The following is a 14,502-nucleotide window of genomic DNA, read 5'->3' as shown; positions in this document are numbered from 1 at the left end:
TGAATTGCCAGTCATCTCCATTACCAGGCAGGCATGATGCCCACATGTCACCAGCATGTCCCAGGGAGCACGGAGGAAGCCAGACTGGCTTGCATGCGTCTGTCTGGAACATGCTTAGCTCCATCCCTTCTCAGTTTTCCCTTTGATAGGCCTAGGCATGTCATCATGGACAGGCTTGAAACGGATAGGCTTGCAACTCAGGGTGTCTTCCTGGACTGACCGAGTCTTGGAACCGGCAGCCTTTCCAGGTGGACAAACTAGGATGGCCAAGCCAGGTTTGCAGGGGGGATAACAGACCATCCGCGGCCAGCAGCCGCGTGGGGCATTCCAAAGATCCTCAGGGGCCAGCAGTAACATCCGGAGGGGGAGCATGAGGGCCGCAGTGGGCCTGCGCGGCCCCGGGGGCTGGCCCGCAGGTGGCCGCGCGCGCCCGAGGACAGGTGGGCGTGCCAGGCCCCGCCCCGCCGCGCCGGCCGGGGGCGGGCAGCCGAATGCCCCGCCCTCCTCGCGCGCAGGGTCTGAGCCGGTGCGGGAGCGCAGCCGCGCGGAGCTGAAGCAGCACCCGGGAGCGCTGCCCCGCCGCGGGCCGGCTGGAGGAAGTAGCGCCGCGACCCGGCGCCAAGGGTGACCCGGGTCTGGAGCGGAGACCCCGGCCCTGAGAGCGACCCCGGACCGAGCGCAGACCCCAGCCCCGAGCGCGGATCCCGGCCCTGAGCGCGGCCTCGCCCGCCCGGGCCGCCGGGCCGCGGGCATGGACGGCGCCCATTCGCCCTGTGAGTGCCGAGCCCCCCGCCCGCCGCCTTTGTGTGCGCGCCGCGCCGCCGCATCCCCCTCCCCGCGCGCCCCTCCTGCGCCCCAGGCAGCGTCCTTTGTGGAGCCGCCGCCTGGCCAGTACCTCCTTCTTCCCCAACCTCCTTCACCCCTCCGCTGCCCAGGGCACGGCATCCCCACTTCCCCAGCCCGGGCCTCCCGGCCCCGTCTTAACCACCCCCACCTCCCAGGGGCATCCCAGTAGGCCCCCTTCCCCGGGGCTGGGCAGGGCACAGGTGCCCCTCTCCCCGGCCTTCCGGTCCCCTCTGCAGCCTCCCTCGTGTCCCCCGGGACAGCCCAGCAGGGCTCCTCTCCGGCCCAGGCCTGAGCAGGGAACGGCTCCCTCCCACCCAGCCCGGCCTCCTGGTCCGGTCTGCAGAACCCCCCACCCCCACCCCCACCCACCCCCCGCCCCAGGGACAGCCCAGTAGGCCCCTCCGCGGCCGGGGCGGGCAGGCCGCGGGCCCTGGGGCGGCACTGTCTCATCCCACGTCCCGGGCAGGTGCGGCGAGGCCCGCGCTCACACGGGCCTGTGTGTCCTTGCTCGCAGAGATGGACGACGATGGCGGCCGCCGAGACGCCCCCGGCGCACTGATGGAGGCCGGGCGTGGTGCGGGGCCCGCGGGCATGGCGGAGCCGGCGGCGGTGCCGCGGGCGCGGGCGGCGCGGCCCGGGCCCCAGCGCTTCCTGCGACGCAGCGTGGTGGATTCTGACCAGGAGGAGCCGCCGGGCCTGGAGGGGGCCGAGTCGCCGGGCGCGCAGCCCCCGCAGCCGCTGCAGCGAAGGGTGCTGCTACTCTGCAAGACGCGCCGCCTCATCGCCGAGCGCGCTCGCGGTCGCCCGGCCGTCCCCGCGCCTGCCGCGCCTGCCGCGCCGCTGGGCGACCTTGCCGACCCCGGTCTTGAGCCCGCGGGCGCTCAGGAGCCTGGCCCGGACCCCGCGCCCTCGCCCGCGCCTGCCCCCGAGGGCGGCCCCCGCGAGGAGGAGGCGGCGGCGGCCGCGAGGAAGGAGGACGTGGGGGCTCTCGAGGCGAGGCCAGAGCTCGGGCGCGCACGCCGGGAGGAGCCCGAGGAGGAGGACGACGACGAGGACGACCTCAAGGCTGTGGCCACCTCCCTGGACGGCCGCTTCCTCAAGTTCGACATTGAGCTTGGCCGCGGCTCCTTCAAGACGGTCTACAAGGGGCTGGACACGGAGACCTGGGTGGAGGTAGCCTGGTGCGAGCTGCAGGTGAGGGGCGAGATGGCCGCAGGTGGGTGGTGGGCGAGTGCGTTCTGGCATCGGGCCATGCCTGGCCTTAGCCACCCCTGGCAGCGGCCATCTGTGTGTCACCCTCTGGGTGGGTGGTTGGTTGTGCTGGCGGTCTGTGTGGTGACGGTTGGGTGATGGAGGTCGGACCTCACAGTGTGTGCTGTCTAAGTGTGGCACGATGTGGGCCCATGATGGAGACTGGGCACTTGGAGGGCGTGTCTTTCAGTGCTGATCAGTGCCGCTCCTTCTTCTGGGCTGTACTGACCCAGGCTGTCTGGATCATCCGTGTCTGTGCAGAAGCAGTGTGGGGGCTGTAGGGCCCTGTGTCCAGGTGGTCACAGGGTGGTTTGGGGGACTCTCAGCTGCTCTTAAATGAGCACCTTACTGCGTCTTGCAGAGTGTAGATGCCCCAGTTGGGGATGTCTGAGGGGCTTTTCACCTGGGGTCTGTTTACGGTGAGGGATGGTGGGCCCTGGGGCCTCTGAGGCAAAGCCTGGAAGTGTTGTCACTGTGTCCTGTTAGTTCACAAAATGGATATGTGAGAAGTCTTAAAACCCAGTCATGTAAAATACAGGTGGCGTTTGGTTTTGTTTTGTTTTGGTTTTTGTGGATGCAAAGGCTCTGAACTTGCATTTTTCATAACCTTGCCCTCATGTTGGCTATATCAGCCCCAGCCCTGGAAGATTATATAAACGGTAACTCAGGCTGTCCTGGGCCGGCCGTGGAAGCTGGGGCAGCGCCTGTCACAGTGGGTGTTTATTGGCCCTCCCTTGTTTGGGGGAACAGCTGTCAGGCATGGGGCTGGACTCTGCGAGAGCTGGCCATGCGGATGTAAGCCTACCCCAGTGCCCTGAAAAGTTAGCTGCGCCTACCAGTCCTGACGCAGGCCGCCTGCCACACTGCAGGCAGCCTGCCTTTTTGGCTCAGAAGTGGGATTTGGTTGCTTTGTCCTCTGGGCCCCTGCAGGGTGGCCTGTGTGTGTGTGTATATGTGAGCTGGCTAATTTGTCCAGTGTCCACCTGTCCTCAGCCTTTCTCCTGAGACAAAGAGCTTCAGAGACCACCCCTCCTCACAGCTCCTTGGTTCTCTTGTGGAAATAGGGACTTTTCACGGTGGAGCCAGGGGTGGCCTATTGAGTCCCTCACGAGGGACTGAGAACTCCCCTCCCTCACGGTTGCAGGTTCTGGGACCTGCTGAGGGGTGGCCTCAGTGGTCTGTGGTCTGGGGCCCTAGGGATGGTTTGCTGGGATGGCATAGGAGTGAGCTGGGCATCACTGCTGTGTGTGAACGCACAGGAGAGAGAGGACCCGGAGAGGGAGAAGAGGAATCCTGATTCTAGAGTGTGGCTGTGTGCCTTCCCTCCCCACCTTCTCGCTCTTGCCAAGTGACCTGGTGTGGCACTCCAAGCACCCACTGGTGCTCTGCTGCGGAATGCCTCTGCAGGTGGAGGACAGGAGTGGGGGTGCTGCAGCAGGCAGGAGCTGAGTTAGACCTCAGCAGCAGAGCCCAGCTGATCTGGTTGAGGCATTGCAGGCACATGTGACCCTCGGAGGAGGTTGTTAATTCCCATTCCCTTTAAGGCAAGGCAAGCTGTTCTGCCTCTGGGTCCCTAAGCAGAGCGGCACCAGCGTGGACCCTGGCTGCTGTCCAGGGGGCTTTTACTCCTGTACTCTGGGTGGGAGTAGGAAAGTGGGAGATGGCTTCTAATCTGTCTGGTTTTGCTTCTCATACAGTAGTTACTGGGGGCCCCATGCCAGCCGGGAAGCTGTTCCTGTATCTCCCCCAACAAGAGGGCTGATATGCAGCATTTAGGGTCAGCTGCCTTCTGCTGGGTGGGTCTGAGAGGGTTTTACACCAGAGGGGGCTGGGAACCAGCTTAGGACAGCAGCTGAGAGCCTGCTGTGTGTGCACTCTCCTTTTCACCAAACAGGAGGCTGTTGTTTCTCCCATTTTATTGTTGAGAGCCCACCAAGGTCGCCTGTGAGGATACAGATGGTAGAGGGGGATTGCAGCATCATGGGAAGAGGCCACCTGGCATGGCCGTCCTTAGGAGAGGAGATAAGGGTGGAGGGCAGGGCGCCAGGTTAGTCCTCTCAGACCACCAAGCACCAGGGAGGGCGACAGGTGGCATGCTGGCTTTGCGCCTGGGGCGGGGGTTTCCTAGTGCACAGGGTGGAGACGTTCATCCTCCACCCAGCCCCCAGAATTCCCAAGCATCAGGGCTCCCACTGGAGGGTGGGTTGCCAGGAGCATTGCCTTCAGTACGGGGAGCTTTGCAGTATTCCTCCTGCCCTCCAACCCTCCCTTCCCCAACCCCCATAAGCTCCTCAGCTGGCATCTTTGGAATGCCCTGGAAATCAACCCTCAAAAGTCTGTTTCCTCCTCTCAACCTTGGGACCATAGGTGATGTTGGCACCTGCCTGCCTCCCCCAGAACTGAGACAGTGTCACCCGCTTGCTTTTTCCAGGGTTCCCTGCCAAGGGGAGGAAAGGCCGCATTTTTGGACCTAATAAGTCTGGCTTGGAGGATGTAAGATCCCCATGACTTCCAGTTTCCTTCTATAATTTAGTGTCGAAAGAGCTTTGCAGAAAGCGCAATATGCGTTCATATCACAGTGAAGGGCAGCGAGGTGTTTTCACCTCCTGAATTCTCCAGACATTTGAAGCTGACATTGATTTTTTTGGGGAAGCCATTTTAAAATATTACCTCCCCTTCTGTTTTCTTTTGAATGAATGTTCATTTCTGGCACCAGGACACATTATAATAGCAACAGGGAAAGTACAAAATGCACCCAGAACCACTGCCTTTACTCTGATTCACATTTCCCACGTCCCTGTGGCCAGCTCTGGCCCCTCACAGACCCCATCCTGTCAGACAGTGCACGGGATAGCTGGAGGCTTCTGGTTGACTCTGGGTTGCCTGGGGTGGGGGTAGGTGTGGACCACTGACATGGTCTCAGGTGACTCAGGCACCCTCTCTCACCTGCTGATGCCTCTGAGCCATGGGTGGGGCCTCTGAGCAGAGAAAATGTGGCCAACCCAGATCCCAGCCAGTGTCCAGAAGCCTCGTTGGAGGCGGCCTGTTGGCCTTTCCTGGACCACCTGCTTAAATGTCTTCTTCGAGAACTTGGAGAGAGCCTTGGTTTTCAGCCCCCTTGGTAAGTACCGCCCCCTCCTGTCAGCAGGCCCCTGTCTCCAAGTGTCCTCTGTGCTGCCTCCTCCTCACAGAAGGCTGCTGTGAGCTGCGGTTACAGGGTTGGGCACGGCCTCTTGGGGGATTCCACCAGCAACTCATGTTTCCCTCGCTTGTGTCCTGGCCTGTGCCCAGTGTGGGAGTCATTTAGCCTCATGGAGGTATCAGTCCTTGACCCTCTGCCTGGAGTACTTGCAGGGGCTTTGAGGGCCATGAGAGTCCTGAAGAGGTACCATGGGGCCTGAGCCCCCATCAGCCAGGGACAGGCATCTGGACCCCTCAGGTGTCATCATGAAGCTGTCCTGTTGCTGCTCTGCACTGCCCAGAGGTCGCTGGGCTCCCGTGGGGTGGTGATGGCCTGGACTCCAGGCCGGGGAGAGGCTGTGGATGTGGGGACCACAGGATCTGCTGATGTCTCCTTCGTGTGGCCATGGAGGACTCGTTTGTTCCCAACTCACCCACCCCAACCAGACCTCTGTGTCACCTTCCTGCGCCCTGGCAGTGGATAATGCCTGTAGGGGCCTCTCGTGTGCAGCCGTGCTGAGCATGCCGGTCCCCTTGCTGTCCTCAGAGGGTGGCCAGGTCTGCCTGCTATTGGTGTGGTCTGGCACCTCTCCCATGGCTGTGGGTGCCCCACCTGTACTGGGCGCTGAGCTCACACACCTGACCATACAGGTGCACCATCGCCTTTCATAGACCAGGCACGTGCCTGTGGTGCTGGGCAGCCGCAGGCCCGGGGTTGAGAGGTCTCCCCTGTGGCCTCATGTGGGAGGGTCAGGTGTTGCTTTCAGAGGAGCCACAAGCAGCCCAATCTGGCTGACATGGGGAGATGAGGGGATGTGCAGAGGAGATGGTGCTCACTTGCTGGAGCAGGATGCTTAGAAAGGGCTCAACTCAATTTGGCTGGCGGTCACCCTGCTTTTATATTTTTATTTAAAAAAAATCTTCTTAGGGCGCAATTTTGTTGGAAGAGGTGTAATTTGAAAGCAGTTGGGTGTCAACACTGAACTTGCTTTCCCAAATGATGTTTCATGTGTCATCTTGACCACAGTTATGGTTTGGTTGGTGAGAAAGGTTGGTGCCAACTTCCTGAGAGGCCTGTGAAATGCACTGGGGAGGGGCCCATCAGTGCGGAAGTGTGGGCATCCAGAACCCAGAGGCCCCTCCCCTATCCCCAAGCTTTGTTGGGGAGGTGAGTGTGGTCAGCAATGATGAACAAGCAGCCCGAGCTGTGGGTCACCACTGTGGGCACATTGGGCATTGCAGCTCATTCCCTGTTGGAAGCAGGTGCTCCTGTGGCCGAGTGTGTGCCTTTCAGGGTATCCTCAGGGCCCTGGCGTGTGAGGGTACCAGGCTGAGCATTTCAGGCCTGAATTGCCCAGTGACTTGGACCCCAGAGGGAGGATCCCCAGACTGTCTAACTTGGGTGGAGGGCTAGTGGGCATCTCCCCACCTCTCGTGCCATTTCCAGGTGGTGACTGGGTAACTCTGAGGTGGGTGAAGCTTTGCTGGTGGACTGTTAGCTGGAACATTATGGTGGCAAGGGAAAGAATTGATAAGAGGAGGGTAGAGAGTGGACGTTCCCTAGGCTTCCCAATGCTGGGTCTCGTGTCCGGGCTCAGCAGTGCAGGCTGGTGTGGTTTATTGGCTCAGCAGGCATTTTTTGAGCATGTGTCCTGGTTCCAGCCCTGGTGTACCACAGTCAGCAGGAGAGTCATGGTGGGAGAGCCAGGTTCTCACAGAGGAGGGGTGTTTGCAAGAAGCCTGCAGGAAGCAAGGGAGTCAGTCTGTGGAGAGACTGTCCTGCGGTCCTGGGCTGGCTGGACTTGTTGAGTGCCTGCCACTCACCTTCCAGAATGGCTGACTCTAGCAGCCCTCTGCCTGGCTGTAGGCATCTCTTGGGGCCAGTAGCTTGGGCTGGCTTCAGGCCGGAGCTGGACGATGCCGAAGGTGAGAACACAGAGCTGTAGGTCACCACTTCGATGGAGAGGAACTTGACTCAGTCCTGCAGGGGTTCAGGCCACAGGCTCGGGTCTCCTTTGTGGTCTGCCTTGGCTGAACGGTGCCAGCATCTGCCTGAGGTGGGGGGAAGGGGTGCTTAGGAGCCTCGCAGCCAGGCAGGGCACACTGTGCATTGCATACAAACACTCTGGGTGTCCTGCTGCATTTGGACCCCGGCCCCACAGCTCCCCAGCAGGGAGGCCATAGAGAGGGCACCTGCCTTTCTGAACCCCGGTTTACCCGTTTGTGCAGTGGGGATGGTGCTAGCCAACCCTCACAGGGCCATGGGGACTGTGGAGAAGTACATTCAGCACCGAGTATGCAGCACTGCTGAGAGCGGGCACTCAGAATTAAGCCTCTTCTCACCCTGCAGATAAACAGTTTAAGAAGCTGAGATTGAGGTGGAGAGCAAGCTGAACCTGGAGGAGCAGGGAGGCCTGCCTGAGGCTGGAGATGGGCCCCTGGGGTGGCCCAGGGGCCTCCAGGTGCAGGCAGGCTGAGGGCCTGTGCCCCTGAGCACCTGGCTGCTGAGCTGCAGATAAGGAAAGGGTGTGAATGAAGCAGGTGGAATCTCTAAGAAGCAGATTAGGATCTGCTTCTGGCCAGGAGCTGGGTTTTGGGTGGAGAGGCCCCCTGGTGAGGATGCAGAAGCCCAGCCTGTCTGAGGTTGGCAACCTGAGTCAGCTGTAGGTTTTCCCGCTTCAAGTATTTTTCGTATCCGGTTCTGTTCCTGAGAGACTTGAATTCTAAGATTTCCTGGAATACTTGATCATTACCTCCAATTTATGTCAGTGTTCTTTAAATAAATGTAAAGTTTTGGAAAAGAATAAAAGAAAAATGATCAAGGCAGTGTGGTATAGAGAAATAGATCAATGAAACAGAATAGAGAGCCCAGAAACAGATATACATAAATATATGACCTGACCTTTGACAAAGGAGCAAAGGCAACACAATGGAGAAAGATGGTCATTTCAACAGATGGTACTGGAACAACTGTACATCCACATGCAAAAAAATGAATCTGGACACAGACCTTATACCTTTCACAAAAGTTAACTCAAAATGGATCATAGACCTAAATGTAAAATGCAAAACTGTAAATTTCCTGGAAGATAACATAGGAGAAAATGTAGGTGACCTTGGGTTTGGCAGTTACTTTTTAGATACAACACCACAGATATGATCTATGAAAGAAAAACTTTCTAAGTTCAGCTTCATTAAAATGAAAAACTTCTGTTCTGCAAAGGCCTATAAGCAAATGAGAAGACAAGATGCAGACTGGGAGGAAATCTTTGTCAAACACATATCTGATAAAGGGCTGTTACCCAGAATATACCAAGAACTCTTAAAACTTAACAATAAGAAACCGGACAACCAGATTAAAAAATAGGCCAAGACCTTTTCTGTGGGGCATGGAAGGGGAACACAGAACCATGGTCCCCTCCTTGCCTCTGACCTTGGCTTCTTGAACAGAGGAAAGCTCGGGGGGCGGGGTGGGGGGGAAGTGGGCTAAAGACCTTAACAAACATCTCATCAAAGAAGATATACAGATGGCAAATAAGCATATGAACAGACACTCCACATCGTGTTTCACTGGGGAAATGCAAATTAAAACAATGAGATATCACTGCACTCCTATTAGAATGGCCAAAATTCAGAACACTGGCATCACCAAATGCTGACAAGTATGTGGAGCAACAGGAACTCTCATTCATTACTTGTGGGAACGCAAAATGGTACAGCCACTTTGGAAGACAGTATGACGACATCTTACAAAACTTTACATACTCTTACCATATCATTCAGCAATCATGCTCCTTGGTATTTACCCAAATAAGTTGAAGATTTATGTCCGCACAAAAACCTGCACACAGATGTTTATGGCAGCTTTATTCATAATTGCCAAAACTTGGAAGCAACCAAGGTATCCTTCAGTAGTTGAACAGATAAACTGTAGTACATCCAGACAGTGGAATATTATTTAGCGCTAAAAAGAAACGAACTTTCAAACAATGTAAAGATATGGAAGAACCTTAAATGCACATTAGTAAGTGAAAGATGCCAATTTGAAAAGACTGCATACTGTATGATTCCAACTATATGACATTCTGGAAAAGGCAAAACTGTGGAGACAGTTAAAAGATCAGTGGTTGCCAGGGGTTAGTGGGGAGGGAGTGATGAATAGAGCACAGAGGATTTTTAGGGCAGTGAAACTATTCTGTGTGATACTATAATGATGGATACATGTCATTATAAATTTGTCCAAACCCATAGAGTGTGCAACACCAAGAGAGAACCATAATATAAACAATGGACTTTAGTTAATAATAATATCAATATTGGCATGCCAGTTATAACAAAGTACCACACCAATGCAAGATATTAATAATAGGGAAAACTGTGTGCAGGTGTGAGGGAGTACAAGGGAACTCTGTACTTTCTGCTCAATCTTTCTATAAGCCGAGAACTTCTTTTATAAAAATAGTTCATTAATTAAAAAGCAAAACAAAGCAGTATAACAGCTACATTAAAGAAGTATGCAGAAATGAAAAAACTACTCATAATTCAAGTGAATATAGCTACTTACTATTTTTGCACATTACCTTCAAGTTCTTGTTTCCCCATGTGTATCTTTTATAAATACAGCTATAGTTACTAAGTGTCACAGCTTTTATTTTTAATCTATTTATATATTTAAAAAATAAAGTTATTTATGTATATATGTATGTATGTTTGGCTGTGTTGGGTCTTCCTTGCTGCGTGCAGGCTTTCTCTAGTTGCGGCGAGCAGGGGCTACTCTTCGTTGCGGTGCGTGGGCTTCTCATTGTGGTGGCTTCTCTTGTTGCAGAGCACGGGCTCTAGGCACGTGGGCTTCAGTAGTTGTGTCACATGGGCTCAGTAGTTGTGGCTCATGGGCTCTAGAGAGCAGGCTCAGTAGTTGTGGCGCACGGGCTTCGTTGCTCTGCGGCATGTGGGATCTTCCCGGACCAGGGATTGAAGCCGTGTCCCCTGCATTGGCAGGTAGATTATTAACCACTGCGTCACTAGGGAAGTCCCATCACTACTTTTAAAATTTATCTTTTTATTTGTTTCTAGAGTGTCTCTTAATGCAATTTATTGGTTTGCAAGGAGAGGCTGTGGTTTGGGGTCCATTCCTGTCTTTGTGCTTTGTGTTCCGGTCCTCTTGGACGGGTTTTCCAGAAAGCCCTGCCCAGCCGTGCTCTGGGGGGAGGCTGCAGGCTGGGCAGAGCGTCCTTGGCCATAGAGAGGTGGCCCTGGATTGTGGGCTCCCTGAGCATCTGCTTCCAGGGGCTTCTGTGCCAAATGGTCTTCATGCCTTCATGGCACAAGTCAGGAGGACTGGCCAGTGGTCCCCCTCATGTGCCACCTCCCTGAGGACCAGGGCTGGTCAGCCCTTGAGCTGGGCATATTTCCCAGGTGTTCAGGAGTGGGGTCTCTCTGTGGTGGCTCCAGAAATTAAAGATGGCATGGCATGAGCCCTGCCCAGGCACATGGGCAGAGGAACCAGTGGAGTAGAGAGTGGTGCTGGGCGAGGCTTGGTGCCCCCGAGTCCTGGTGGTTTGCACAGGGCTGTCCTGACTTGGCTTCAGGGGCCTCCTTGGCCCGGAGGTTCAGGCCTGGCTGTCAGCTGGCCATGGGCAGGAGGGCAGGAAAGAAGCTGTGGTATGGTGAGGACTTTCTTGGATGTCTGGACCCATGTGTGAGTTTATCAGGTCCTCAGAACCACTTTGAGAAGTTTTGGGACTCTGTTTTCATAGATGAGAAGGAGACTCAGGGAAGGTGGCTCACATCCAAGCTCACACTGAGAGACAGCAGCTGGTGGCACGCTTCCTGCCTCTCCCTGGATTGTCATTTTCCATGTGTGATCAGAGGGTTGCTTTGGAAAGGGGTGTTACTAAATAGGCTTGAAGAGTGCTGGGTCAAGCATGAATCGCTGTTGTGGGACTTCTCAGAACCTTTAAAATACTCACTGTGTTGTGAAGCTCTTGACAGGGTGTGGGAGGCCTTGCACCCCTTCCACCTTTTCTTTAGTTTTGCGAACATCTCATGGGACCAGGATGGGCTCCGAGGAGTGTCCTGTTGGCTGACTGTTGGTAGAGTTCCAACAGTTCCAACATTGGAACATAGAGTTCCAATGTTTCCATGGCATGTCTTGGCTGCGTTGCAGACATTGCAGACATGGGGGTTCCCATTCTCACTTATGGTGGTGCTGTTGGCAGCACTTGGATCTAGACATGGAAAGCTGGCCTTGCCCTTGAGAAGACTCTCTACCTGTCTCAGGCCAGAAGCTGCCCTGGAAGGACCTGTCCTCCTGATGTCCACTTTTTCCCCCAGGCCTCCTTCTTTCCTGGCTGTCTGTGTGCTTTCTCAGGAGTGGATAAGCTGGGAAAATTCTTAGCTGCAAGCCAAGTATGGCTAAGCAGTGCAGACTTTTGATCATCCCCAGAATCTGAAATCTGGGGATGGCCTGTCCAGGGCCCTAGTGACTCAGCAATGTTGGCAGGGAGAAAGGTGCTGTCCCTCTTTCTCTTCTACTTTCCTCAGCCTTGTTGGATTTGTCCCCAGTCTCGTCGCCTCATGGTGGCAGAAAGGCTGCCATAGTTCCAGGCATCACAACCATATTTGAAGACAGGAAGCAAGCAGGTGGTTAGGTGGAGGTTAGGTAAGGTGTCCATATTTTAATCCATAAAGGAAAACGTTTACCAGTAAGCCTCTTTGGTTTTTCTGGTTACAATGAGATTGTGTGGTCTCCCTTAGCTGCAAGGGCATCTGGGAAAGGCTTGATAGCATAGATGGGTTATGATCTATTCCCTGGGGCTGGGCACAGTGGGTTTTGTTGGTAGACAGGGGTGGCAGACAGTGGGCGAGTGCGAGGGGTGCCTGCCCGTGTCTGTCTTGGTTACTTTATCCCCCCAAGGTCTTATTGGTGCTCATTACCTCATCCCTCCAAGATCTGATTGGTGCCCATGTTTGATGAGGCCCTCTTCCACCTGGGCCTGTCTTCCGAACAGAACAACCCACATACCCTACTGCTTCTAGGTGCCTCCAGCGGCTGCCATGCCCTGCTCCTTTCACCTCTTACCTCCAGGAGTCTGTGGCTGGGACCCTGTGACATGGCCTCCCAGCTGTTTACCCGCTGGCCCTACCCTCTCCTCTTTCCTCTTCCTCTGAGCTTTCTCCTTTCTGCCAGCAATCTAGTTTACACTTCCCCACAAACTTTTTATTTTGAAAAACATGGATGGGAAAGTTGGAGTTACCAGTTGTAAACATTTTGCCACATTTGCTTTATCTCTATACCTCTGCATATGTTTTATTCTGGCCCATTTCCACCTTGCCCTGAAAACTTCAGCACACATCTCGTATAGGAGTGCGGACGTTTTCCTACAAAACCATAGCTCAGTGTCACACTCAAATCTAACTTGGGTGCCGTCAGCCACACGTCTGGCGTGGACTGTGCCTTCCTGATAGTTTTCCTGTTTGGATCCAGGATCCAGTCAAGAGTCAGGCATTGCATTTGGTTGTCATGTCAGTTTTAATCTAGAACAATCCCTCCGCCCAACGTGCTAGCCCTGGACCCCCTCCAATGAGTGGGGGTTGTGAGGATGGAGGGGGTGGTGGATGATGGATGGGGAGGCCACTGTGGGGTTTTGGGGGGGTACGATTCAAGCTACCTAAGTTAGGGTTAGGGTGACGGACATGACAGATGCTGAAACCTGAAAAAGAAAAAACTGCCCTAAATCTCTTCCCTCTGACATAGCTGTTTTCACTTTGGTACATGCCCTTCTTGTCTCTTTTTTATGTTCTGGGTATTTTGCAAAGTCATAATTGTAGCATTTGTGCTAACGTGTGCAGTGATGATGAATCACCACGTGGCCTGCAGCTCCCGCCTCCTTGAGCTTTGGCGAGAGCCCACCACTGGGACGAGTGGATCCACGAGCCTCCCCTTTCCCCTGGGGGGTGAGTTCAGGGTGGGCTCACCCCCAGCCCTGCCCACAGCTGGGCCCAGGTTTTTGCATGTTCCTCTCATCTCCAGACTGGGGCCAGACATGTCAGGGTGCTTCCCCCTGCACCCTGTGGGATGCAGCTTCTCAGCCTGGGTGCTGCTGTGGTCCCCCCAGAAGGAGCTGGCTGTTGTGCTGTGTCTTCAAGCCAGGAAGTCCTTTTGCTGCATTGGCCAGCAGCAATCCACTGACACCTGCCTTGACAGGTTCTGAGGCATTTCTTCTCTTTAATTAAGAGTTTCAAGCAGGAGAGTAAATTTGGCTTTTTTGGAAGAACATTGAAAGCTTGAAGGGTGGAGGAGACTGGATGAGGAGCAGGGCAGGGATGCAGTCACCGGGTGCCTTCCTGGGTGTGGTGGGGGCCCATGTGTGCTTGGATTTTGGAAATACTCCATCCTCAGGTGTTTTTGTGCAACAGCAGTAATTGACATAAGGGGACTGCAGGGTCGTTGGTTATCAGCATTGCGAGGGTCCCCTGCCACTGTTGAAAGACCCCCTGCATCCTCTCAGGTCTTTGGGGCCATCCTGTGTTCCCAGTTGGAAGCATGTTCGCAAAGGTCTGGGTCTGGATGGCCACAGCCACAGGCAGAGTGGGCTGGTTCTAGGGGACCCTATGGAACAGTCTCGATGTCTGCACATTCTCGGGCCCTGGGGACCCAAGCAGCACCCCGCCTCTCCCTGGCTATGCACTAGACCTATGACGTATGTGAATGATCTGCTCTAGCTTTTGCTTGGGATGGTTGCCCCCACCCTGCACGATGTAGGTCTTGGCCTGGTCACCTGGACTGTTGGGCTCCTAGGGTGACAAAAGCTGCCCTCAGTGGTGGCTGTCTGTGCTTTGACAAGCTTCCAGACATTTCCCTAGGGACATCTGATTGGGGTGGTTCTGCCCCATGATAGCTGCCTCTGAGCGTTCTGGGTGAGGACTCTGGGTTGAGGGCATGGGGCCTGGACTGTGGGCCTTGTGTGTGTGCTGAGTGGTTCTGAACCTGGAGCCACCATGTGGGGAGAAGGTTATCAGGTGGGGAGGAGCCATTTTGTGGAGACAGGTGGGGACTGTGTTGTGTGGGGAGGGTGGCTGGCTCTTGGTGTCTTGGGTGGCCAGGCTGGGCAGCTGGGGGTTCTGGTTTTACCAGGGGGTGATGGGGAACACTGAGGCTTCTCTGTTAGCACAAGTGTGGTGCTGTGAGTGATTTGGAGTCACACAGAGGGGGCTGGTTCCTGG

General features: G+C 55.3%; 1 protein-coding gene across 6 annotated transcripts in view; it reads left to right on the top strand.

Moving 5' to 3' along the window:
* Window positions 1–558: 558 nt before the first annotated feature.
* Window positions 559–14,502, top strand: part of WNK2 (WNK lysine deficient protein kinase 2) — a 148,111-nt gene continuing 134,167 nt past the window's right edge. For all 6 annotated transcript variants that reach the window (XM_061200632.1, XM_061200630.1, XM_061200628.1 and 3 more), the window contains exons 1-2: window positions 559–773; window positions 1,361–2,040. In XM_061200632.1, the coding sequence (XP_061056615.1) occupies window positions 1,363–2,040 (678 nt within the window). In that variant the 5' untranslated portion in view covers window positions 559–773; window positions 1,361–1,362. The remainder of the gene's footprint in view (window positions 774–1,360; window positions 2,041–14,502) is intronic.

The sequence above is a fragment of the Eubalaena glacialis genome, chromosome 9 (genome assembly GCF_028564815.1).
Source record: "Eubalaena glacialis isolate mEubGla1 chromosome 9, mEubGla1.1.hap2.+ XY, whole genome shotgun sequence".
NCBI classification, from domain to species: domain Eukaryota; kingdom Metazoa; phylum Chordata; class Mammalia; order Artiodactyla; family Balaenidae; genus Eubalaena; species Eubalaena glacialis.
The sequence above is the reverse complement of the archived record's forward strand: the minus strand, read 5'-3'. Positions and strand labels throughout refer to the sequence as shown.